This window comes from Pseudopodoces humilis, chromosome 8, assembly GCF_049639895.1.
Source record: "Pseudopodoces humilis isolate 2021_Gansu_Grassland_sample_001 chromosome 8, ASM4963989v1, whole genome shotgun sequence".
NCBI classification, from domain to species: Eukaryota; Metazoa; Chordata; class Aves; order Passeriformes; family Paridae; genus Pseudopodoces; species Pseudopodoces humilis.
Genome location: NC_142207.1, coordinates 25,541,239 through 25,566,004, shown reverse-complemented (window position 1 = coordinate 25,566,004; position 24,766 = coordinate 25,541,239). Strand labels below are relative to the sequence as shown.

The following is a 24,766-nucleotide window of genomic DNA, read 5'->3' as shown; positions in this document are numbered from 1 at the left end:
GATTTGGGGGTTTAATACAAAGACACATGATGTAAAAAGTGGAAACTGAGTCTTTGCACTTTAAAAGGAAAATAAATCTCTGTTTGTTGTAAGCAATTACGCTGTGACTTGCATCCTGAGTGGGTGGAGGCAACTTAAATCCTGAAGAGGTGTAGTTAAAGTTCATCCCTGTGCTTTGGGTTTCTTTGAACCTAGCCTGGCTAGGCTTTGGGCAGGTTTTGAGACATATGACTCCATCCAAGCTGCAATAAGTTCTGGCTTCACTCCTCGGACCTGTCTACAGAGGAAACTCTGGAGTTGCATGTAATTTATGTGAGGTGAAAAAGAGCAAGTCAGTTAATCCGTATACCAGTACTGAAGATACGAAAATATTTAGTGAAATATGTAGTGAAACAACTATAGTTTGCATAGCCTTATTTTTGTGTCTCCAATCTCTGTAGATCTCTCTTAAATCATTTTTCCAAACACTGTCATTCCTTTCTGTGGGAGGAGACAGCACTTTGGCTAAAATGGAAAAATACTGTTGTTGAATTGGCTGGTTAGCTATTCAGTTAATATAATCTTTAGCACTCAATGACATACATCAGAAGTTTGGTTGTCAAGACACACTCTGAAAATTCCATGGATTTCAAATGTTATCTGAGTGGCAGGTAAAATCTCTTATATTACTGTCATATGAATATGGAACTTGAATACCTGTGGTCTGAAAGTTATGTAGAAAATAATTCCTACTTGTTTGTGGAAAATGAGGAAAAATGCACATAGAAAAGCAAAATCTATGTAGGAAAAAGGGTATTTCTAATGGTACCTTCTCCCAGGTATCATATAAAAATACATTCTATAATGATACTTTACATACATTATATAATAACATATAGTACATACATCACGTGAATATATACTGTAATAAATTATTCTCTAATATTATTTCATAGATTGTAACACCCTGCTGACTGTGTTTGCAGGAGTTACATGAAGTGCTGCAGCTTGAACTGGAATGTACATACATTCATATATACATGCATAGCAATAAATGCTTGTGTGACTTGACCTGACTAAAGCAATGAGGAAAGATTTTGCCTTCTGCAGAATTACTGAATTTCTTCTATGTGTTATACATGAGGATCTTCCAGATCGCTGATATCAGCACAGAAAGAGGTGTGGACTTGCCTAAAGGAGCCAAACCTTCCTTCATGGGGTGGTTCGTTCAAATGTGTCGCTGGAGAATTTTGTCACAGTTGCTGACTCTGTTATATAGTGAGTATTTAAGCCACAAGTAAACATTACAGCTTCACCTAAAGGATAGGCATGAATAGCCATTAGTTTCACAGGAAGGGAGGAAATTACCCTTTTCCTGATTGTCAGGTAGTTAAACGCAGTCTTTTCAGAGTGGGTTTTAGTCGATGAGGTATTCAAACACTGAGGACAAAGGAACAGTGAAGAATTACTTTTCTAAAAAAAGAGGCCGAACTGTAAACAACAGTAAGTAGCTGCTTTCTTGTGCTGTTCAACTGAAATTAACCCTGAGAAATCGAAATATCTTCTGTTTGACCTAATTTGCAAATTCGTGGTTTGTACATTTTAACTGAATTAAGGAACATTGATGGGATGTTGATTAGTGCTGAGATTATCTGCACATACTAACAGGCAACTTGATAAGATCCAGTGGTCCCAGCAGTGGGTATAATTATCAGAACTATCAGGCAATTTTTGGCAATCTAGATAAATTAAAAGTTATTGTTGGTTTTCTTTTTTATTGCTTTGTAATTTGTGCTTTGGTTAATATCAGTAAAGAATTTCGGAAAGCTTTTCCAGTGTGTATTTTTTTCCACACATCTTGTGCTTTTGTTTTGTTTTATAGGGTTAAAAAGCCCCCAAAGAATCAGAAGTACTTTTAAAATTAACTTGCTTTTCAATAGATACAGTTTATTCGCTGCTGGACGACCCAATGTCTATTGTCTGTATGCAAATCCTCTCCTTTGTTCTTTTTCCGTCAGGTATAAAGTAGTATTTGGCTGCTTTGCAATCTCCACGTGCTCCGTATGCTCATGAATGCATGCCCCTCTTCAGAGCTCCCTGGCACATTGCCATACTTAATGAAGAGTAAAAATTCCAGAGCTTTGATAACCCGCCCAGTTGAAAAAACACAAATAACAGGGCAAAATACAATGTAACTTCCAGAATGAAAAAGAAGACATGAAAGTAAACAAGCTTTTTCTTTTTTTTTTCTTTTTTTTTTTCTTTTTTTTTTTTATAGTTCACTCATTTTCTTCCAAGCATATAGAGCTTTCACAAAATTATCTGGAAAGATCAAACTCAGATGATGTCAGTGGTTAATGGGTTGCACAAAAGTGTTAATTAAAAAGCCATGTAATTTGTGACTCAGCATTCCAGTTTCACTGTGTCTGAGCGTAGAAAGAACTAAAACAATGAAAGATTTAGAGCCTAAGCTTACATTCTTCAGGGATTTCCACTGTGGTTAATCAAAGCTATATATGACTAAAATGCTGTATTTAGATTTAAATAGAAAACAAGCAGAACTAAACCCTTTCAGACTGAATGCAATTTTGTCTGTAAAAATCTGTTTTCTTTTTTCGTTTTTCTCCCAGGTATGTTACTATGCTAGTTATACTGTGCAAGCTGGGTAATTACTCATCAAAGCAGAAGTCCTTTTCAATGGAAAAGGAGCAACTGTAGGTAGGACAGAGAGCTGGAAAATTATTTTAAATGCAGTAATCTGCTATTCTTGAAAAAAAATCTCATTTCCTATGAGATCTTTCCTCTGCAAAATTACTTCTGTCATTTTGTTTATGAATATGCCTTTAGCATTTGATATTTCATATTTGGTGCAGTGGTAAGGAAGGGTGAGGAAAATTGCTAAATGGGGTTTAATCCTCCCTTGGTTCTGAAGGATGTAAGAGCTGAGGTATCAACACCAGTATATGTTAGAGTAGCCACAAACCTGTTTTAGTTTGTGGTGAAGTGAACAGCCCCTTAAGGACAATTCCTCACTACCCCATGCTGCAAGAGTCTTTTGCACTCTCCAGAATGCTCCCTTCACCAAGAAGGTGAGGAGCATTTGGCAAATTATAACCATTTGCTGGGGGTTCTATCCTCATGTCTGGGAGTTATCTACCTCTTAATTTCCTCTTTTGTCCTGCTGAAATAATACTGAGCATACCTTTGAATTAACTGCCTTAAAATAACTAGACTTGGTGAAATACCTAGACACACAGACTTACATGCCATTACAGGTGAAAAAACCCTCAGCAGATCTGCTGTTAAATGGTGCCTGTATTTACCCTATACCAGTATTTACAAAAGAAGATAATTACTGTTAAAAGAGCTTTTATTAGTGAAGATTCACCAATCAGTTACCTAGAGAAAACAGGATATCTTTAAAATACAAGAAATGAACAAGTGAGGTGCTTTCCTCAGGCAACCCCCTGTCTTTGTTCCCATAAATTCACAGGAATCCTGCTCCCCTGTCCTTTCCTTATGTTCCAGGGGCTCTGTGCATAATCCCCATGCTCCTTTCATGGAATTAGAGGTTTTCCCACTCGTGTACAATGTACATGTGAAACTTTAGTATACATGTATAACTTTCAGTGTTTAAAGTTATATTGGCAGAACAAGAAGAACTGTCATAAAGGAAAGACAAAGACTAGTTTTGCTAGAAGGAGTTTTTGGTTCCTGTTAAGAGGATCTGTGAACCTAAAGAGAGTTGCTTAAGAACTGATTGTCTTTCTAACCAGATGCTGAAATCCCAGTTTAGACAATCTTATTAAACGCTTCACTCTTCTTTGAGGTTTGGTTGCTTTTCTTTGATGCTTGGTTGGTTTGTTGGAGATTTTTCTTTCTAATTTTTCACTGGAATCAGTGGATTTGATATCTGGAAAATTTGGCCTAGATTAGATTCAATCAGTGTTGAATATGTTATAGGTTTTGCATTAGTGACAGCAGAGTACCACTGTTAAAATGTTAAATTATTTTGTCCACTGGCAGGGTAGACTGACAGATGCTGATTTAAAATTGTATGATTAGTGAGGTACCATCAGTCAGGTAAGCTGTGGTAGGTGGATACTAGTGGAATAATATTTCCATTTTACTGACTGAGAAATTGAACGACAAGGAGATCACGAGGCCTGGCCACAAAACCTCATCAGGCTCTTTACAGAACTGGGAGTCAGGCCCAGTTACCTAAAATCCAGTTCAAATTCCTGACCAGTGTTACACTATCTGACAGAGAGTCACTAATTAGTGTTTTGAGGAGCTTACTTCTCTCTTACACACAAAAGGATATTAATCTACTAATCCTAAATACCAAATGAATGTATCACACTGTACAGTTACAAAATGATGCTTTCAGTGCGACTTTTTAAACATCTTTAAGCTCATTCAACATTATTTTCTATAAACCAAAGTGCTTACAAAGAAATACTGTTCAACCTCTTCCCCGCAGAACAAAAAGCAGCCCACAACTGTAAGGTCTCGTTCCATTCATCAGCCACCACATCTGTTGCTTGCTTGGACACTGACCAAAATGATTCATTCAAATGTCTAACATTTATTTTTGGTGAAATACTGGGATTATACAGCGTGGCAATATTTCAAAAATGGGTCTAGAAAACCAAGGGAAGTTGGAAACAACTTCCTCAGCTGAAAACAAACACGGCGTTATATCATTCTGCAGTTTATTAGAAGGAAGGCAGTAGCCAAGTGAAGCAGCTGGAATCACACTGAAGTTACTCTCAACTCTGCAGATCATTTCACTCTTCCTCCTGCTACAGACCTCACATCCCTGATTTACAGTGCCTTTTGTTTGAAAGAACTAAGCCAGGTGGGTCAAACTCTTTTATATTTAAGATTTTTCTCTCCCTTCCCTTCTAAATAGTGAGTCTCTACATCTGCAACAGCAGTTGCTGGCAAATGTAAGGTGGTCTAGCATATACTGGCTAAAACAGCTTCTTGAAAGAAAGAATGAGATACTCATTTACTTCAAAGATTACTTTGAACCACCCCAGCACCAAGAAAAGATATGAAAATGTAATTTTTAATTACATTTGAATATGTTAACACACACTTCAAGGAGTTTTATCCTGTCAGCAAATGGTAAGTGACCTTGACTTAAATCTCTCTCTCCTGTCTGTGTCCCCTAGTGTGTTTGTTTTAATTTTTTTATTTGCTCAGGGATAGTGTGTCTTCTACAGCTGTAGCAATTTCCAGTATAATTAATTAAAAAAAACATCAGTTCTGATCTGAACAGATTCTAGAACAGAAACCAGGAATAATTTCAACTTTCAACAGATTAACAAAATACTTCTGAAGAATTACAGTTTTGCAGAATTAAGTAAGGTTTCTGTGATCTCAGCTGGAAAGTGTGTTTTCCCTAACCATTGTGGAATAAGGATATGGATGTAGCTTTCATTAAGTGTATTGGAAGTGACAACAAGATTTGAAGCCTTTTATACTACCACACAATGAGACAGGAATAGGTTCCACCTCCTACTCACACTTAGTGATAACAGTGTCATTGTCACCTGTTGCCTTTCTAGATGTGAACTTGCAAGCCAAACAATATCCCAGACCTGCTTTTGTGGACTTAGAAAGCTTGTATATATTGAACATTGTCTGCAAATTAGAATACATTTGTTTTCTAGCTGAATAAAATTGTATCACTGAATAATATAAAATACTTACTAATTCATTGCTAAGGAGAAGAGTGACTAAGGGTACGTCAAGGTGAAGGAGTTTGTCTGAGCAGATTTGTAGAAACTGATTTCAGGATTATCTTACTTATGATAGGATACCGCACTTTCACTATGGTAATGTTATTGTTCTGCCTCAGAACTGGGAAATGCAAATATTTTGATAGCCTGATTTACTTTGGTTTAATGTCACTGCAACTTCTGACTGAATTTAAAGCATTACCAGCAACTTATGCCAGGCAGACAGGATGGAGGTCCTATCAACTTTGCATCAATCCTACGGATTTTTTATGTGCCATGAGTGACACCAGAGTCCACTTCTGTTGAACTGAGAATCTCTTTGATTGTGGCACAGTGGAAGTTATTTGACCCTGGAGAATGAATTTATCATTTGGATTCTCTAATCACCTTTGTGGAAAAGGATCATAAGTCAGGAAAGCTCCGTCTAAGGATTCCTAGTCAGGATCTGACTACAGATTTTTACGGCATGGGCGAGGGCAGAGGAAAAGTGTTGATCAAAGTAATGCAATTTCTATGTCCTGTGCATTATACATTCTTTCTTTTAATTTTAAGAATTTATTTTTCTGCTGACAACTAAATAAGCAACTTCTGAAACGCTTTGATTTTTATTTCTGATAGATTGATTCAAGAGGAAAATTTTTATCTATTCCCTATTAAAGCCAGTTGCCTTAAAGAATTTTCTTCTCCTGTTTTTTAACAGACACTTGAAGTTTGTGATCTGTTATTCTATATTCATTTTGTATTAATAACTCTGCTATTCCAAGCACTAAACAGCAGCTAGGTTTCCAGGGGATTGTAATCTATTGAATGGTCTTATTATTTGCTTATTTATTTATTTTGTTTTATGGAATGTGCCAGCAGTTCAGCTGTCTCTCTTACTGTGGTGGCTGGTTGTCTGGCTAATTTGCACTCATTATTTCTGATAATGGTTTCATTTATGTTCATTCAGTCTGAAGCTACAGTTTCACAACAGTGCCGGGCTCTGTTGTGGCTGGCTTTGCACAAGAGAGCTGACTGCAAGGAGTAGTTTCTTGTGTCCTCTTAGCAGAAGAAAGGGATTGCTGTGACTGGGGTAGGCAGTGTCCAAGAGACAAAGCTTCTGGAAGGGGAGATGCTATTAGGTGGAGATGAACTCACAGTTGCTTTTACTTTTACAGTGTGCTTGAGGCTTCTGAGATAAAAAGAAAATTAAGTGTTGTCAAAGGTAGCATATAGTACTTACAGGGCAACTCAGTCACCTCTGTACTCTTTGTATCTTCAGTATGTTCCAGAGGTTGAGGACCTTAAAGCAAGAACAAAAATTCATGTATTAACCCATGGCTGATTTTTTCCCAAAGGAATTTCTGCTGGCTTGTTGCAGCTCTGTTATACCTGGCCCACCATTTTGTTGCCATTCTTCAGGTAAGCTGAATAGACCTACTACTAGACCTACTGCAGATGCAATAATTTTTCATTACTGAGCTCAGAGGGAAGTTAACCAAACTCTTTGCTGCAAGTTAGGTTAGCTTGCAAGGATTATCTGTGAAGGCTGGCACTGTAGAGGTCTCCAGTTCTTGCAGAGATATTAGCTAGCAAAAACTTTGTAGCATTCTCCTACTTCTCTTCCCCTACCAAGGCTCTCTTGTCCCTTTTTTATACTTCTTGAAGGATGTATTTAAAGAATCAAAAGGCACAAGTATGAAGAACCAGCATCTTTTCTGTCTACCCACTGAAGATATTTGCCTCTTTATTCTTTCGACAAGTTATTCTGCTTCCAACTTTACCCTCAAATTAACTGTTTGGCTTTGGGCAAGATATGTCTCATCCTTTCCCTATTCTTCTTGTATGTGTTTATTCTGTTTAATTGTAAACAAAGCAGGAATTGTCTTTCATTGCATGCTTACAGTGCCTAGATCTAGTGAGGCTTTGATTTCAAGGACTAAGGCCTTTGGGTACTTTCCCAACATAAAATACTTGCTTCTTTCAGCAAGTATCAGCCTGGCACACAAGTTTTATTCCCTTCTGAGGCCTTCTAGAGGAGAGAGAGAAAGTGATGTGTAGTAAGTCCTGTACAGTCAATGTAATTCTACTTTCTACATTCTCATCTCCTCTTTCTAGTGATGCCCTTTTAATGAGCTGCAGCCCCACATCATTTTAATGAGATATTTTGGAAATGTTAAGAACCATTGCCCATTTAAGAAACCTGAGTAATGTTAAATGAGGGTGTTGTACCATATTTGGCAGAGTCAAGTGAGAAGTAATATGGGAAGCCTGTAAAACCAGTATTTCTAAGCTCTCTAATTTAACACCCTAATCATAGGTGCCCTCTATTCCTATCAGTGTTGGGGAGTGTTCCCAGTACCATGTTAGGGAAACAGGTAAAAATCTGGGCCTCCTGAAACTGTATTTAACAATGTGAGTTTTTCAGTTTTGCAGGAATAAAGCCAGTACTTATTATGGACTTGATCTTAAAGTAAGAATAGTTGGCTTTGTATGAGTAGGAAAATTAGAGTAACACTGATACAGGAGTAGACACCCTAATCTACTGTACACAGTGATCCTAGTATATTAACTGTGAGAATGTAATAAAGTATGTTATCCAAAACATTCCAGCGGATAAGATATATACTAGCAGTATTTTGGAATTGGATGTTCTGATATACACATGCAAGAGTATATGTCAAGAGTAATATAAGCATAACAATGTTACATTTATGCTAGAAGAAACTGCTGAGTTATATAAATGAGGGGTAGAATAAACCTAGGAAAACAGAGATCAATTTAGAGGGCAGTACACAACCAAGCATACTGTAATTAGTGACTAGGAAACTAATCTCTGAAATTGAATAGGATATAAGAAGGCATATTAGAGGAATGAGTTGTGGTGCTGGTTTCCTCTGGGGTTATTTCTTAACTCTTCTTGTTAAAAGGGCTGTAAATATAGCAGGTTGTACCCTATATTTTATCTGCTATTTGATAGATATTTTGTATCTTGCTGGAGGGTTACTTTGGATTTTTTTTCTGTAATGACTGTAGTTACCCTGCAATCCCTTTTGAATGGCTGTTGTTGAATATATGTTTAATTGACCTTAATTAGTCTGCCAAGTCAACTGCAGAAAAGAATCTCTGCATTTACTCTGTATCCTCTACTCTCACTTCACTATTTTTTGTTAGGAAGGAATTGTGGTCAAAACATGTGTTTGTTGAAATTGTACAACCATTTAAAAAACATGCTCAGAGCTGCATGATCATGTAACAATCACATGAACATTAGTCAAAATATTCTTTCATCACAAATATATGAAACAGATGCAAAGTAAAAATTCCAATTAATTTTTGCACGAAAACCTTAAAAAAGCCATAATTAATTTGAAACACAAGCATTCATTATCCCATCAGTCCAGTCACTGTGAAGCTGAGGCACTTAGTTTTTTTTTCAAAATCAGATATCTCTGCTGCTCTAGCTATGTAGTTATTATGGTGGCTTATAGCCAGAGAAAGTACTGCTGGCATTTGAGGAGGAATAGAAAACACGTGAAGCTTCCATGGAACAATACTTGATTAGTGTGTTACCTCACGCTGTATCCAGTAGGATACACAGTGGACCTGCTGGGCTCTGAGGTGTATCCTGGCACTGCTAGGACAGAACAGTGGGGATGGCAAGCAAATGCTGGAAATCCAGCTTGCTTTTCTCTTCCATGCAGAGAAAACAGGCCAGGAGCAGCAAGGGCTGCCCAGGTAAGTGCTGTCTTCCTCCACCACCACGAGCATGACGGCACAGAAGGGAGGCTCCCTTCAGGAAGGGAAAGGTCTCCCAGAGGTGAAGCTGTGGTTTCTTCACTTCACCATGAGAGAAGGGACAGTGCTAAGTTTAAGAAGGGAGGATAGGGCTGTGGTTGAACCACTAGGCAGGGATTCTGGATTTAGCACTTGGTTTGATCAGAGACTTCCTGTAGGTCATTCTCAGCATTCTCCAGAAATCCAGACTGATGATACTTCTCACTTGAACCCCATTTCAGTAAGGGTTATGAGTACTGAAGCATTGTGACTGGTTATGTAAATTCTTTGGCAGTGCTGCCACACACAGTACATTAGGGAATTTTTAAATCTCAAGTGTCACCGTTTAGCTGAATTTCTATATTTTTTGGTAAGAATATTAGAATTTTTTTCTCTAAAAATGGTGCTACTTTTAAGTTTCAGATATGACCAGTCACTTTCCTGACTCTGATGTATGATTTTTGTGGTTACGTGATTTTTAGTGGCTACATCAACTCCTTACATTCCAAAGAAATATTAAAAATTATATTCTTACTTTCAGCTGTATTAACAGAAGGGAATAAGACAGAAACAAGTGCTAACTATAGAGTTATCAAGTGCTCTCCCCTTCTCCAGTGCATATCCTGAGGATGTCTGTGTTTCTTTGTCATCTTTGGGAATGGAAGACTTGGTGCTTGGGATCAGCATGAAAATAAATCTTTTTCAATGATAGACAATTGCTGGTTGCAGACACTTATCAGGTCCCTGATTGTGGAAATGGTACGCTGCTCAATTGCAATTGTTGTCTGGAAGGTATTTTATATTCAGACAAGAACCACTGTGACACTTTTCCTACTACAGCAGCCTTATTTAGATATGAAGTTGGATTTCCCGTTTTTTTAACATTTTGTCTGTGGGAAAAACTGCTGGTCCGAAATTGTAGATTTACCGATATTAACTGAGTCTGTGCTATAAAAGTTTGTTAATCCTGTAACACTCTGTGTCAAGTGTTAACAGGCTATCATCTGGTCAAAGGACTTCAATACCGCAGATGAGGTGGTGTGTTATGACTAACAGGGTTGTGTTTGGCCTTGCTCGAAGAAAATTAGTTTTGGCCTAAGTTCTAGGACATGTCTAGCTAGTACACTGCAAATACATTTCTAACACTGCTTCACTGAGAGACATAATGGAGAATGATTGTTACTTGCATTCCTTTATGATCTGCTAGAACAAATACATCTATGTTGTGGCTCAAAAAACATTTCCAGTCACATGTCGTATCTGTTGTGACCCGTTCTAGTTACTGAATTCGGGATGACATATGAAATAGTTATCATATATCTAATCACCATTAAAATGATAGCCAAAAACCAATTGTTTGTGTATGTGTCTGTGAAAAAGAAAACATTGACACAAGCCTTGATTCTGCCTTTGTGTAGACCAGCTTAAAATGCTCCATACCTAGTAGGTTTGTCTGCAGGGCCAACTTTAGGCTTAATCTCTAGCATAGCTATGATTTAATTTTGTAGTATGAGTCTATCAGGCAACTCCTGCTGTAGGAATGTTTCTGCATAGAGACAAGTGGCTTTGTCCTTTTGAGGGAGAAGTGAGAGTCTATGACAGTCTGTAATTTCATCAGCATTCCTTGTGTGTTTTTGAATCTATCCTATGTCTTTATGAAATGCTTGCCAGAAATACTTGTGTACCTCTAATGAATTTGCTCAGCCTCCTGAGTTTTGAACTTTACAGATAAACAACCAGGTGAATTTCATGTTTATGTTTTTGAAGCTAGATAAATTTAAAATTTGTCACCTCCAAAGTTCCAAGAAAAAGTTATGAGGGCTTTCAGCTGAACTCAATACCCGGATAAACCTGTTGACACACAGTATGGCAAGCAGGCTTTAGGTGACCTTTTGTGAAACCAGTTGTTCTCCAACTTTTGACTCTTGCAATGACCAAAATTGAAGTGATGCAATCAAATAAGCTTTCCTTTAGCCACAGATAATACACATGGAATGTGATGTGCTCACAATTGCTCAAAAAGACATTGATAGGAGAGTTTGTATAGTATCTTCCCTCTAGGAACTGAACTGTTGAGACAGCCAGCCCTCCAAACCATAATTTTCTAGTAAGTCAGGACCCATTACTGTGACCTCTGGAACCAATTTAGCTGGCCAGAGACTCTAAACACTGTTTATCACACTGAAAAAAAAAGATTTGGGGACTATCACTCAAATATTTGTGGTAACTTTTAACTAACATAGACAATGAATAAATTCTTCCCTTCGACCTTTCTTTAAAATTCAAAAGTAACGAGGACCAAATGTGAGAGAGAGAGGTTGTGTGGGCTGAGCCCGAATTTGTGGTAAAGACTGCCACTGTAATTCACTTAGGTCCTAACTTGTGTGGTGGCCAGGGAACTTCAAACCCCCAGGAGGACTTTGCTTCAAGTGACGTGGATGGAAATTGCAACTTTTTGTTTGTTCTCTTCTATTTTAGACTGAAAGCCCAATGTAATTTAATTCCAAAGCCCTTGCACTGACCTCAGGGCTGAGGTGTGGAGAGGTCAAACGACTTCCCCTGGTCAAACGGGATGCATGTGGCATAGCCATGAATAGATTCCAAAGAACTGGTCCCATGTCATAACTGTAAGGCCATTCTTGGTGTGACAAGAGCTGCTCTGTTTTAGACAGATCCAATCATTTGTCCAAGTTGTCATTGTGGCTTAGCTATAATAGTGGCAGAGGACATGAACTCTAGGTACTTTTAGTAGAAAGCAGTGAGTACGTCAACAGAGATCCAAGTCTGTAATTCCCTGCAGAAATTCAGAGAAAATCTGTTCATGAAATACGTGGTGAAGTCTCTTCCCAGCAGTTCTGTAGCTTTGTATTTTAGACATATTTCCTGATGATCTGTATTTCTTGATAAAGCTGCTTTTTGCCCCAAGATCTAAAATTGTCAAGAGCCATCCTAATATATTCCTATAAACTAATTTAGAAATTTACTTCTGTTTTACAGAAGAGGACAGGAAACGAAACCTCCTGGTCAACTATTTTCATAATTAAGCAACTGAATCAAGGAGGCTCAGTTTTCAGAGCTGCTTGTGACTCACCAAACAGGAACAGACACGTCAAACAACTGCTGAGCGTACACTTTACACAGGGTGCTTACTATTTAAAAAAAAAAAATAAAAAAAAGAACAGGATGAAATTGTAACTTGGTTATATTAATCCATATGCAATAGAACACTGTTCTGTAACCTGTAGCTGATCCCAAGGCTTATTGGCAAGCCTCTAACCACACTTTCCTGTTTATTGAAAAATGTTTTCCATGCACAGGATCCCCAGAACAGCAGACACTGAGCCAGTGGACAGCACCAAACCTCCCTCACCCTTTTGAACAGTTGCCTTAAAGCCAAGCAGAAACTGCTGTCTGAAAGTATTGTTTTCTCTACTGAGCCTCAGTTTGCAAACATGTTCATGAGAATTTTTCCAGCTTGGAAAGTAAGCCATTTGTCAAAGATCATACAGCTAATTAGTGACAGGATGAAGTATACAACTGCATTTCTTCACAAGACCTAGACTTGAACTGCAAGACAGTTTTGACTCTGGAAATTTATTAAATTCAGAGTTATATATTAAGGGATAATGTGTTTCAAGACCACAGAGAAACATCCGTGCTTAATTACAGTTATGGAAATTACAGTTAATTACAGTTAATGGAAAAAATCAGTGTCCTCACTGATGTAAACCAGTAGAACTCCACTGAAAATCACCTACTGCTTATCTTTTTCAGGACAGGGCTTAACACCACGAGTCCTGCTGTAGAAGTGCTTCATATATGTCAGTGTCAGAAGTCTGGGTTTTGCAAATGTAATTGGCAGTCTCTGCTGAGCCCTAGCCATAGAGTCTAATTTCAGCATCTGTGCACTGGGAGCAGAGGTAAACAATGTTCCTTCTGCTTTTTTACTCCCACTACTAAAGAGTCCCTGCATTGAAGACTAGAGTTAGAGATGAGGAAAAATATAAGCCTGGAAAAATAATTGCATTCTAAAGGTGTGGTCTTCCATTAGAATTTTAAACTACAGGAGGCTCGAGAAATATTTGGCATTTATTTGGGTATGTGATTTTTTTTCCTGTGATACATCATCTTTAAAATGCTAAATATAAAATTATCATTATTGGGCAGTAGGCATATGTTTATCGTTGTCATTATAGCTGGAATTTTTTTTTGTTTAGTTGCATAAATTTGATTTGAAGGTATAGTTTTTTGTATAGGTAAACCCACTTAAAAATCCGGTTTTTAACCTGTCCTCTGAAACTGCCCAAATATAACGTTCCAGATGTTAGTGGTACTGCTCCATGTTTATACTCTTCTCTCAGCAGCTGTTAAGCTGTTAGAAAAAATTACTCAGATGGGTGGTAGTGGTATTTGATGCAGAATCCACCCCCAAGGGGCATGTAATTACATAAATGCAGCCCAATAAGTATCATTTATCAGGACAGCAAACCAAATAACATTCTTTCAGCCTGATGTAAATCACAAATGCTATCATAGCCTCTTGACAGAACAGGCTGTGCTGACTCTTACTACATATTTTTTTAATCAAGACATATAAAATTACACAACCATTTTTTTTCCTTCCCTGTCTATCCACCTACAAATGAGAAGTCTAATCCTGCTAATGCATGTGCACATGCGTAGCTTCAGTGGTGTGGGTGATCCTTTCAAAGTGAGTGAACTGCTTTTTGGAGGAAAGGTAAGTACCAAGTTTGCAGATGTGGTTCTGCAGGCAGTGTGCTCCTGAGACCCCTCTCCTGGTGTCCTTAGCACGTTATAATTGATGGAATTACAGGAATGCAGGGCTGAGTTCCAAAAGCGCGGGCTGAATTTCGGTTTCGGAATGGAGATAGCACTCAGAAATTTAGCGGTAAGATAAATCATAGTATAGCTAATTGACTGCTCTCAGGCACAGGTCTTCAGTGCAGCTGAGTCCAGCCAAACAATTCAGCTTTAAATGATGACAGAGTTTAGCAAAATAATTGTTTTCATCATTGCAGAGACTTTTGTCTGATTGTGGCCACCTCTGATGTGCTGCAGCTTTGTTTATATTGCAAACTAAACACTGTGAAATAATACTGTGAAATAACTTCTGACTGTTTTTCTTTCTGTTGTTCAGACTCTGTTTCCTGTCTGTTTTCCCATTAATTTCTTTTTCTCCCCCTCAGTTTTGGTTTATATTCCACTTTCCCCTCCCCCTCACCTTCCACTGACAGAAAGAATTTCTATGTGAAAAATCTTGTTGTAATTGCAAGTTCCAGAAGCTTTTGCAAGAGAAGAAAATGGAGAAAATTCTGTAATTGTCTTAAAAAAAATAAAAAGGGAACACTAATATTTTCATTTATAGCTCTTCCAGTGTGTTTTTTGCTCATGGGAAGCTTTATTTTCTTTCATGTATTACCTGTTTCTCAGCTCATTAGTTGAAGAATTCCACGGAGTGTATTATCCCTGCAATATGTTTTATGTATTTCCTTCTCTACATTCTTTTCTGTGTTAAGGAAATCCATTATGTTAAATGGGCCTGAAAAATCATAATTTCTTGACACAAAGACATACATGAAAGAGATGAATAAACCCATGAACTTTTAGTTGCTGGAGAAATTGCTAACATTTTGTTAACTATAATTTGAGGCAGGGGCAGTGGGTGAAATTTTATAAAACTTGGCTTCCTGGCATTTAAGTGAATTTTTTTTCCTACCTACATGTCTAATGCTCCTCCGATTTTAGATAGATATAATCCATAAAACTTGCTTCATATAGGAACAGAGCAGTAAAATATGAAACCTGACCAGAAAAGAGTAACATAATCATACCTCAGTAAAACTTTTTATCTAGTCTCCTAGAAATTTCAGTGGTACTGTCCTTAGTGCTCTGTTAAGAAATTAATGTAAGGAAAACAGTTCTTGAAGATTTCAAGTTCTGTTTTGATTTGAACATTTCTTGAAATGCCTGTGACCAAATTTCTTCAGGAGTTTTGTGCTAGCAACTGACAGATAAAAGGTGACAGGTTTGCCAAGCTAAGGCAGTGCTTTTGGTTTATGACCAAGAACTTGAAAGAATTGCAGTTTGCTATTTACAGTGCAGTAAAACATTTCTCCTTTGACCATTTCATTTCTTTTCTTCCCCAGAAAGCCACTCTGCAACATGACATTTGAAGATTTTGAGAACTACTCTTATTTCTATGATCTGTCTGAGGAAGATGAGTCACCCCAGTCCTCCCTCAGCATTGCCCATATTATTTCCCTTTTCTTTTACAGTGTGGCATTTCTGCTGGGAGTGCCAGGTAATGCCATTGTCATCTGGTTCATGGGCTTTAAGTGGGAAAAATCTGTTTCCACACTCTGGTTCCTGAATCTGGCCATTGCAGATTTCATTTTTGTTCTCTTCCTGCCCCTCTATATTACATACGTGGCAATGGGCTTCCACTGGCCTTTTGGGAAGTGGCTCTGCAAAATGAACTCATTCATTGCACTACTTAATATGTTTGCCAGTGTTTTCTTCCTGACATTCATCAGCCTTGACCGCTACGTCCGCCTTGTCCACCCGGTCTTTTCCTACAAATACAGGACTGTGAAGAACACCCTTGTTCTGAGTGGGGTCATTTGGATGTCAGCTGCAATTATTGGTGGCCCTGCCTTATACTTTAGAGACACAGCTACAGTGCTCAACAATGTCACCATTTGCTACAACAACTTCCATGTGCATGACAGGGAACTTATTTTGCTAACACATCACATTCTCATTTGGGTGAGGCTTGCATTTGGTTACCTCTTTCCTTTAGTGACCATGGTTATTTGCTACTCACTGCTGATTGTCAAAGTGAAGAGGAGAACTGTATTGACTTCCAGCAGGCTTTTCTGGACTATCACTGCTGTAGTTGTAGCTTTTTTTGTCTGCTGGACACCGTATCACATATTCAGCATTGTGGAGCTGTCTGCTCACCATGATGAAAACTTGCATGACTTACTACAGGATGGCATTCCCCTCTCCACTGGCCTTGGTTTCATCAACAGTTGCCTCAACCCAATCCTCTATGTTCTGATTAGCAAAAAGTTCCAAGCCCAGGTCAAGAGCACAGTGTCTGAGGTGCTGAAGCTGGCCCTGTGGGAGGTGAGCCGCTCGGGAACGGTCAGTGAGCAGCTGTGGAGCTCAGACAACGCGCCTGTGCACTACTGTGAAACTGCCCAGTGACTGCTTGTGTCACCAGCTCTCTCCAAAAGAGCTGATAGGAGATTTGGAGGTGTTCTTGACTTCGCATCTGCCAGTCAGATGTGCATCTTTACATATACAGGTTTCTGTAAACAGCTGGCTTAATTGCACTTGCTGCTTGAATTGAAGGGTTTTTGAGGGTCATGAGATTTGGATGTGTGCCCTTGCAGTGCACATCCAGCCTGAACTGAAAGTTATCAGCATATAACTGGGCTTTTGATGAGGATTATCATTGTAATCCTGTTGGTTTGCTGTGGTTCCATACCTCGCTGATATAAAAAGAACACATAATAAAAATAATCCTCTTTGCCATTGCTGATACCTTTCCTAATTGAGGCATTCTCATCAAAGAGGCTGTGGCCATACATCACTGGGTCATGAGTCTCCTGATTGCCTGCTACTGCCCAAAGCAGGAATCCCTGGCCACCCACCTAAATGAAGCTATCAGTGGCTCCACTCTGCAGCTGGAGAAGAATCTCAAGATGGAGAACACTGAATTGCTGCATTCTATTGACAAAAAAAGAAATATATGGAAAAAAACACTGTCTTCTCCCAATGTTCTTTATCTTACACTCAAAACTAAGACAGGAGACCCTGTGTTTTCTGGTAACTTAGTGTATTTTTAACACCAGCTGGGTGCAAAATACTGAGCAGATGTTTCATATAGATATTAGGCTCATTCAAAATGTGCAAAGAATTTGTGAAAATATTTCTTATAGCTTCTGTGCCACACTTATTTTTCTATTTTTAAAATTTTAGTACTACAGAGGTTTTCAACTATTGATTGCTCTTTATTACTCTTTCAAGCAAAGGTAAAGAAATAATATAACATTTTGTTTGCCCTAATGTCAAGCTAAAAAAAATGGGTGGAGTGAATTCATCAGTATTCTGTTACAAGTCTCTAGCCAAATTTGGACTTCTTTTCCAAGTAAGAGGCAAGACAGTTCATCCAGGAAATGGAGTCCACTCCCATAAGAAAGATGAAGTAGTCCCAGTTCTGCTGTGTTCCGTTCCAACTTGTTGCTTGCTGCAGAATCACACATGCACCAATGTAAATATATATATATATATATATATATATATGCTATGTGGAGTGAACCAATTTCTGATGCAATACCACTTAATTAAAAAGTTGAATGTGGGACAAAACTCCACTGAAAGTAAAAGCATAGAGCTTTGGGTAAATTTGAACTGTTTTTTCCTAGTTATTGGCCTAGGCATAGAGAATAAAACTGCCTTTCATATAATTTACTTAGTTTATATGGCCTACCAACACATTAGTAGCATTTATGCTATAATTGAGGCCTTATGTGTAAATAGATTTGCTTTTGTATAAAATATATATATGTATGCATGCATAAGTACATCCAATATTGTTAGCTGCACTAATAGAAAAAGCCTGACTCTGGTCTGTAACTATTTCTTTGGGCTCTAGTTTCAGAGTCTGAGAGAGTCAGGCAGGATCAGTGGAATTTCAGTGTATTTCCTTTTGGGCTGGAAAGCTGGTAAGCAGCGTTCTTCCTTTGAGTAATTTGCTGCCTGGTACACAGTTGCTCATCATAATATTTTGGCACCGCGCTGCTGTATGTGCCTAAATCAAACATTTTGCAGTTTTTCTTCACGTGTTCCCTAACATCTTTCTAAGAATGATGTACTTTCTTGGCTGTAGTACAAGTGAAGTAATAAAATTTTGTTGTTTCCGAAGAGCACGTTCATTTGCTTTTCTTAGCAGCAATGTACAGTGACTGTCTTTTCTTATAGCAGCTCCCTCCCAAAAATTTTGGAAGGTGAAATCAAGCCCTGGCCCTTTCTACTATGGGATTTAAGGTTCATGTCACATTTCTTCACATGTTTCTTGCACACACATGTTCCTATGTACAGCACAGAGACTGATTTTCCAACTGGGGAGCATCTATGTCCCATCTTGCATAAAGGATCAGAAAGTGTGTTCTGAAGCAGGCAGGAGAAAGAGATGGGATAGAATTGGATAAGGCCAAAATCAGCCTTGATCTATGGCACTAAGTGGATTAACAATTGTGCAATGTAACTGCTATCGTTCACACCAAGATCAGTTACAGAATTATCTAAATCATTTCTCCAAGAGTAATGCAAGATGTCTAAACAGAACAGATAATGCTCTAAGTTTCTGTTTCCAAAGAGTATCCAAAACAATACCAACAATGCTTGGACTGAAGAACGCTCATTCAACTCAGCACGGTGGAAAAAAAAGGGCCAGAAAAAGGAAAGGAATCTCTGTCATCATGCAAAGAGATACTACAGAAATAGCTATTGACACATTTAATAATGGACAGGTTCTAGTTAGTTTTATCTTCTTCCTGGGCAGTTTGTGTTTCTGAAGGATTTAATGTAGATTGGTTTTTGTTAAAACTGTTTTCCCAGTACTCCCATATAGAACATATCGAAGTTATGGAGTTTTCTACTGTCCTCTCTGTTGCAAGCTGCACTTGGGATACTTGACTCATTTATTCCAGGGTTCCAATTTTTCACAGGCTCAATGACACAGAAATATACCAGCACATACCCAAATACTACCCAAAAACACCTAACACAAATGTATATGGATTGAACGGAATACTCCTGCCCGGATACCTACCTGTTTTTTCACTGGGAACACTGTGCTCTCTAGGGGTTATTTTTGTTTCTTTCGTTTCTGTGCAACTTTCTTTTTAATATCAGGGAGAAAAAAAAAAACCCTGCCAAACCCCAACACACAAGAAATCTCAAGAACCAGTTTGTACCTGGCTGCTTAGCATAAATGTAACACACTTACATGTTACATGGATCATCGTGCCTATATTTTAACAAAGTTACCATCTATAAATCCAACCATTTCATCTAATTAGGGCTTTAATTCGAAGCCAAGAAAAGAATATCAAGGTAAGCAGCACATTGAACGGGAGGTCAGAAACACTGATGGCCAAGATAATAAAACCTGGATTTTTGAGGCAGAATTTTTAATAATTTTTCTGATATGGTGTTTGCTAATTTATTGCTTTTAACAGCACCATGACAGAATTGGTAAAACTAAGCTACATGATTTAGCAGAAGCAACAGCTAGAGAATTGCCACAGAAAGGGTACTGTTTAGGAGTTAGGTTTATGGAAGGTGGCAAGTGAGCCTGTAACAATACCCACTTTCAGATCATTAATAGTGCTTTAAGCCTCTAGCAGGCAGATTTTAATTTTTTTTTCTGAGACAATTTATAAACAAAGCTCTTACATAATCTGAAGTTGGCAGACCCTTAAACAAGGAGAAACAGAGCCTGCTGTGCCTGATCACCACACAGATGCTCTGTGAGAAGAACAGCAAAAGAGTTACTTAAGCTGCTGCTGTCAGATTTGGACACTGGGAATCTTCATCTCAGAGTGACCAGTGCAGCACATGAAAGGATTCCATTTCATGGTCACAAATCCTGTCAGTCCAATGCAAGGCCTAGAATTATGAATTTGTTTAAAAGCTACACAACTTTGACAGCTTCTACATTTGTATCATTCCTAGAGACAGTTTTTGGGATTTATTCCTGATAGGCTCTTCAATAGATAAATGCCAAAATCAATCTAGAAACCAATCCGGAACTGAATAAACAGCTCAAACCGCTGTTAATTTCACTACTTTTTATATCCTTTACAGGTATTTTTTACAGATCCCTGCAGCGGCTGCAGCCCGTGGGTAATTCCCGATCCCTCCCCCCCGCTCCTTGGGCAGCTGCCGCACGCCGGCAGCGCTGGGCTCGCAGCGCCGCCCAGAGGCACCAGCCGCGCCCCGCAGGGAAGCGGCTCCTCGGCAACATTATTTGCTTTATTAGACACAAAACTCGACGTTATTTCATTGCAGATGTTTCCACGCCTCACAGAGGAGAAACAAAAAAAGTTCCAAATAATACAGAACATGTGACAAGGTACCAGGGTAGGATCAGGCCTTATCTCTAGAGCACTGCAAGTCACTTGAGCTTCCTCTCACTCACTAGTTTTAGCTAGTAACAAAGGCCATGGTATATTTGGTTAGTCACCACCCTAACTACACAAAGGGAATTCATAATGTTCACTCACTAAAACACTGCACTTTGACTGAGCTCTGCTTCTTTCCCTTCGTTCATCCCTCCTTCCAGAGGAATCCCAGACATTTCCAAAGAAGCAATTCCCTCCAAAGATGGAGGAAAGAGCATTTCAGTATTTTAAAGCCATGGTACGGTTAACTCTGAAGTGATGCTCTGCTCATGCTCCTGGGTACTACAGTGAGGGCATGAGAACAACCTTGAAATTTGGTTTCAGCTTCTACTTTACCCATTAAGAAAACCTTCCATTTGTGAGCTGGATTACTTTAAGATTCTGAAACAAGCACAGACACGGCACATTTTTTGCAACAACATTTATTCTAGATATATCAAGACTTAAATCTTATTGAAAGCAGCTACATCCATTGATTGTACATAATCTTCAAAAGCTGTTATTCTTTCTTCCAGCATATCTGTTCCAACTTTATCATCTTCAACAACACACTGGATCTGAAGCTTTTTGATACCATAGCCAACAGGTACTAGCTTGGCTGCAAAATAAAAAAAAAAACATTTGGTACTCCTTAATTGGACGAATGCCTTAAACTAAGAATTAAACTAAGAACTGACCAAAGCAATTTGCAGGAATATGTAAAAACAGCCTTTAGTCCATATTATGGACAATCTAATTAACAACCCAGCATCCATTACAACTGACTGAAAAAGTTTCTCTCTGTGGACCTCCACCCCTTCCCCAAGCCAGTGATGAGGGTGGGTAAAGGTGTTTACTGCATCAGGAATTGTACAGGGAGATGCAGGATAGCAGAGCTTAAATTCTGCAGCTTTTAAAACCTGTATTTGAATCAGGTTTTAACCAGGCTGCTACACTAATACACACCTTTTCTGACCATATAAAGACACTGAAGTACTTGCAGGATTGCAGTTCCCACATTACAGCTACCTACATTTCAGAGATCAGCAAACAGTGACCACAAGTCCAACTACTCATATACTATCCCAAGGGCCTGCACTCTCCCTCCCTCTCCCTGCTCTGGAATTTCCCCATACTTACAAGATCCCCAGACCAAGCCATCTGCTTGAATGCTTCGAACACACTCCTCTAGTTTGGCCATGTCTGTCTCATCATCCCAAGGTTTCACATCAAGCAAGATTGATGACTTGGCAACAACAGCTGGTTCTGGGGGAAGAAAATTGCCGTGAAAAGGTAGGAATCTTTCAAAACCTCATGAATATACTTGCAAACTGATTTCATAAGAGCACCTTATCAAATTTCATGAACAATTTCCTGCTCACATTGCTGTGACAGGCTTCTCGTACCAATGTACATTTCTGAAGTACTGCAGCTGTGTACATCCCAACATTCAGTATGTAGATACATTATGTACACACAGATTTAAGTAGCTGACAGTGTCTGTTACATAGGAAGTCCTTTTCAGAACATCTGAGAAGGAGCCTAATGCTGTGTAACAGTTAATTTTCCACAGAGGGAATACTGCAACTGCTACAGTTGTGAACAGTTCCAGGCCAGTAGCTGTGGAGTAACTTGTGTAGTGCAGCAGTTTCTCTAAACTTTTAAAGAAAATCTTTGTGTTATCTCCATTTATAGAAAGCTCAATCTCTGGAAAGAACAAGTAGGAGTGTCTGAACCAGAACAAAAAGCATGTTAACATTCCTATTTGCTATGGGAAGGCTGAGCTCATTGGCAATTCAAGTGAAGCTCATTACTCCTGTCTCATTCCAGTCAAACTGAACTGTTATTACAGTTAATTAGTGTTTCTAGCCATCCTGCTCAAATGCATGAAAATTAACTCAAGTGTAAAAGATTAGCAAGTTCTCAGCACACGTACTTTTGGACTTCTTTGATTCATACTGGGCCAGACGTTCTTCCCTCAGTTTCTTTGCTTCTTCACTCTCCTGAAAGAGAAATTTGCAGTTACAGGAAAGCACCAAACCTCTGCATCTCCAAAGCACTACCGAACTGACTGGCATCTACTCAGATAAAAACAAATCATCACAACTGTCAGCCGAAAGATGGTGATTTTTTGTTTTGCTCATCATGCAACCAGTCAGAGTCGGACAGTTCACCCCATTCTGACACATTACTTTCAACCTTTTCAGTTCTTACCTTCCAAGCTCTCCTATTCTGCAAAGATAACTACAGTTGAGGATTTCAAGTAGGATCTGCTATCAAGGTCAGAAACGTAAGTAACTTTAACCAGGTCAAGGTGAAAATCTGCATACCTGTGTTAATTTCTAAAAAGCAATAAAAATAATACCAAAATGGTGACAAGTACCTCCTCATCATCCGATCCAAAAAGGTCAATATCATCATCATCTTTGCTATCTGTGGCTGCACCTGTTGTGTCCTCAACATCAGCAGGACCATATTTTCCCAAAGCCTTCTTTACTCCTGGCAAGCTGAAAGAAAAATGCAGGTATTAGGAACCTACTCAAACATCAATACAATCACTGCCAGCTTATCAGTGTACCTACAAATGCATTTGTAATGAAAACCTTGTGCTAAAAAGAATAAAAATCCAATTCTACCTGAAATCAGAACCTCGTGAAACCCCCAAAGCTCCTGACATGCCAGCTGAGCAATCTGTGAATATGGGATTTACTGTAGCTCATCAATGCTGGTATGATCCTGCCCAACTAAGTACATGGATAGGAAAAGCTTCCTTTTGTCCTTTATCTGCACTAGATTCTGTCTAGGAGGAATTATCAACTTCTTGTTCATGCTTTCATAGAACTACTTTCACTTGTTTAAAAATTAGTAAGTTACTGAAAACACATTACTGCGAAGTAACTGCTACTTTCCTATGTACTTTACCCTAAACCCTCACTCTCTACAGGACAAGGGATCAGAACTCCCTGAATTTACCTTCTCTTGCAGCTCATATAGTCGTGCTATCTTAGAATAAGCACACAGTTGTATTGCTAATGTGAACAGCTGTTACTGGAACCATAAACCCGTTTTTTTTTATTTCAGGAATTGTAAGCAACTTCCAGGTACTTTGTGAAACCGCTTCAGAATCTCAGTCCCCTTTAGCATTACAAAAGCTTCAGAATTGACTGGAGACAACCACTGTCTTTGGAAGTTTCCTCCAAAAAGCACTGAGGCTCACAGAAAGCAGTGTAGCAATACTGACCCTACCTATGCTGTACCTTTTCAGAGGGGCTTGCAGTCTCCATGGAAGTCAATACAGCACCTTTCATGAACACTTAAAACCACTGAAAGAAAAAAGAGATTCTATTTCCTTTCATATCTCCTGTGCCTTCCGTGTCCTTCGGTACCGCAAATCATTCATTTTGTGCTCCGTACTGACAGAAGAGATTTGCCCTGTTTCCAGAGCTGTTTGTGTTCCAACAACGTAAAATGCCACGTTGTGCCACTGGAAACCAGTTTTATTCAAACTCGGAAAAGCAAACGCAACAATCTGAAGGCTAGCTCGGGGAGATATTACAGCTTCGGAGTTTAACCATACCTTGCTTTTTGCTTTTCATACGACTTAATATGATTGTACCACCGGAGAGCATGGAACAAGTCTGCAGGCGGCGGGGCAGCGATCGCTTCGAACACTGCTATGTCAGCCTGCGAAGGAACGTACCTGCCAAGAACAAGCCAAATTAAGTCCCTTGTTCGGGACACGCAGGAACACGTGGAGCAGCGGCGGCCACCGAATAGCGCCGCCCGAACAGCTGCCGGGGTGACTCAGGGCCTTCCCGCGTCACCACCGCTTGTCTCCGCCAGGCCCGATGCACCTTCCCCGCACCCCCCACACCGCCTCTCACCCTTCGATGTAGCTCTTGTCGGCCAGGAAGTCGTTGAGGACGCGGAGGCCCGCGGCGGACTTCAGGTCCCCGAAGCCCATGGCGGCGGCGTGCGGCCCACACGCTGCGTCCGCCCTGACCGCCACCGCCGCGGGAAAGGATCTCGGCGCGCCTGCGCCGGCCTTATATAGCATCAGTATCCCTCCGCTCACAGCACGTAAGT

The 24,766-nt window shown here is 39.2% G+C and overlaps 2 protein-coding genes and 2 non-coding genes across 7 annotated transcripts; 1 reads left to right on the top strand and 3 right to left on the bottom strand.

The window, feature by feature from the left end:
• Positions 1-1,328: 1,328 nt before the first annotated feature.
• CMKLR2 (chemerin chemokine-like receptor 2) lies at positions 1,329-18,437 on the top strand. Of its 4 annotated transcripts, XM_014249280.2 has the most exons (4): positions 1,329-1,482; positions 4,694-4,840; positions 7,067-7,130; positions 15,653-18,437. In XM_014249280.2, the coding sequence occupies exon 4, from the start codon at positions 15,669-15,671 to the stop codon at positions 16,713-16,715; it is 1,047 nt and encodes a 348-aa protein (XP_014104755.1). In that variant the 5' UTR covers positions 1,329-1,482; positions 4,694-4,840; positions 7,067-7,130; positions 15,653-15,668; the 3' UTR covers positions 16,716-18,437. The 4 variants fall into 4 exon arrangements, with proteins under 4 accessions (XP_014104755.1, XP_014104754.1, XP_005519943.1 ...); XM_014249279.2 differs by lacking the exon at positions 7,067-7,130 and having other exon boundaries at positions 1,330-1,482; XM_005519886.3 differs by lacking the exons at positions 1,329-1,482; positions 4,694-4,840; positions 7,067-7,130 and adding an exon at positions 14,132-14,223.
• A 2,668-nt stretch (positions 18,438-21,105) lies between these two features.
• Positions 21,106-24,713, bottom strand: EEF1B2 (eukaryotic translation elongation factor 1 beta 2). The gene is made up of 6 exons (XM_005519883.3): positions 24,565-24,713; positions 24,258-24,380; positions 23,064-23,187; positions 22,617-22,683; positions 21,821-21,946; positions 21,106-21,299 (listed from the first exon to the last, which is right to left on the bottom strand). Exons 1-6 carry the CDS (start codon positions 24,642-24,644, stop codon positions 21,145-21,147), a joined length of 675 nt encoding a protein of 224 aa, XP_005519940.2. The 5' UTR covers positions 24,645-24,713; the 3' UTR covers positions 21,106-21,144.
• On the bottom strand, positions 22,175-22,308 carry LOC148183858 (small nucleolar RNA SNORA41). The gene has a single exon (XR_015773183.1). It is a non-coding gene; the product is annotated as a small nucleolar RNA SNORA41 (small nucleolar RNA).
• On the bottom strand, positions 22,756-22,835 carry LOC148183857 (small nucleolar RNA SNORD51). The gene has a single exon (XR_015773182.1). It is a non-coding gene; the product is annotated as a small nucleolar RNA SNORD51 (small nucleolar RNA).
• Positions 24,714-24,766: the final 53 nt, after the last annotated feature.

What these genes read in the sequence shown, in the direction of transcription:
- CMKLR2 (XM_014249280.2), top strand. Translation starts at nt 15,669, where the DNA reads ATGACATTTGAAGATTTTGAGAACTACTCTTATTTCTATGATCTGTCT.
- EEF1B2 (XM_005519883.3), bottom strand. Translation starts at nt 24,644, where the DNA reads ATGGGCTTCGGGGACCTGAAGTCCGCCGCGGGCCTCCGCGTCCTCAAC. An exon ending in GACAAGAGCTACATCGAAGG is followed by an intron (nt 24,381 to 24,564) that starts GTGAGAGGCGGT and finishes TGTTCTTGGCAG; the next exon opens with GTACGTTCCTTCGCAGGCTG. An exon ending in TTGGATCGGATGATGAGGAG is followed by an intron (nt 22,684 to 23,063) that starts GTACTTGTCACC and finishes TTTCTCTTTCAG; the next exon opens with GAGAGTGAAGAAGCAAAGAA.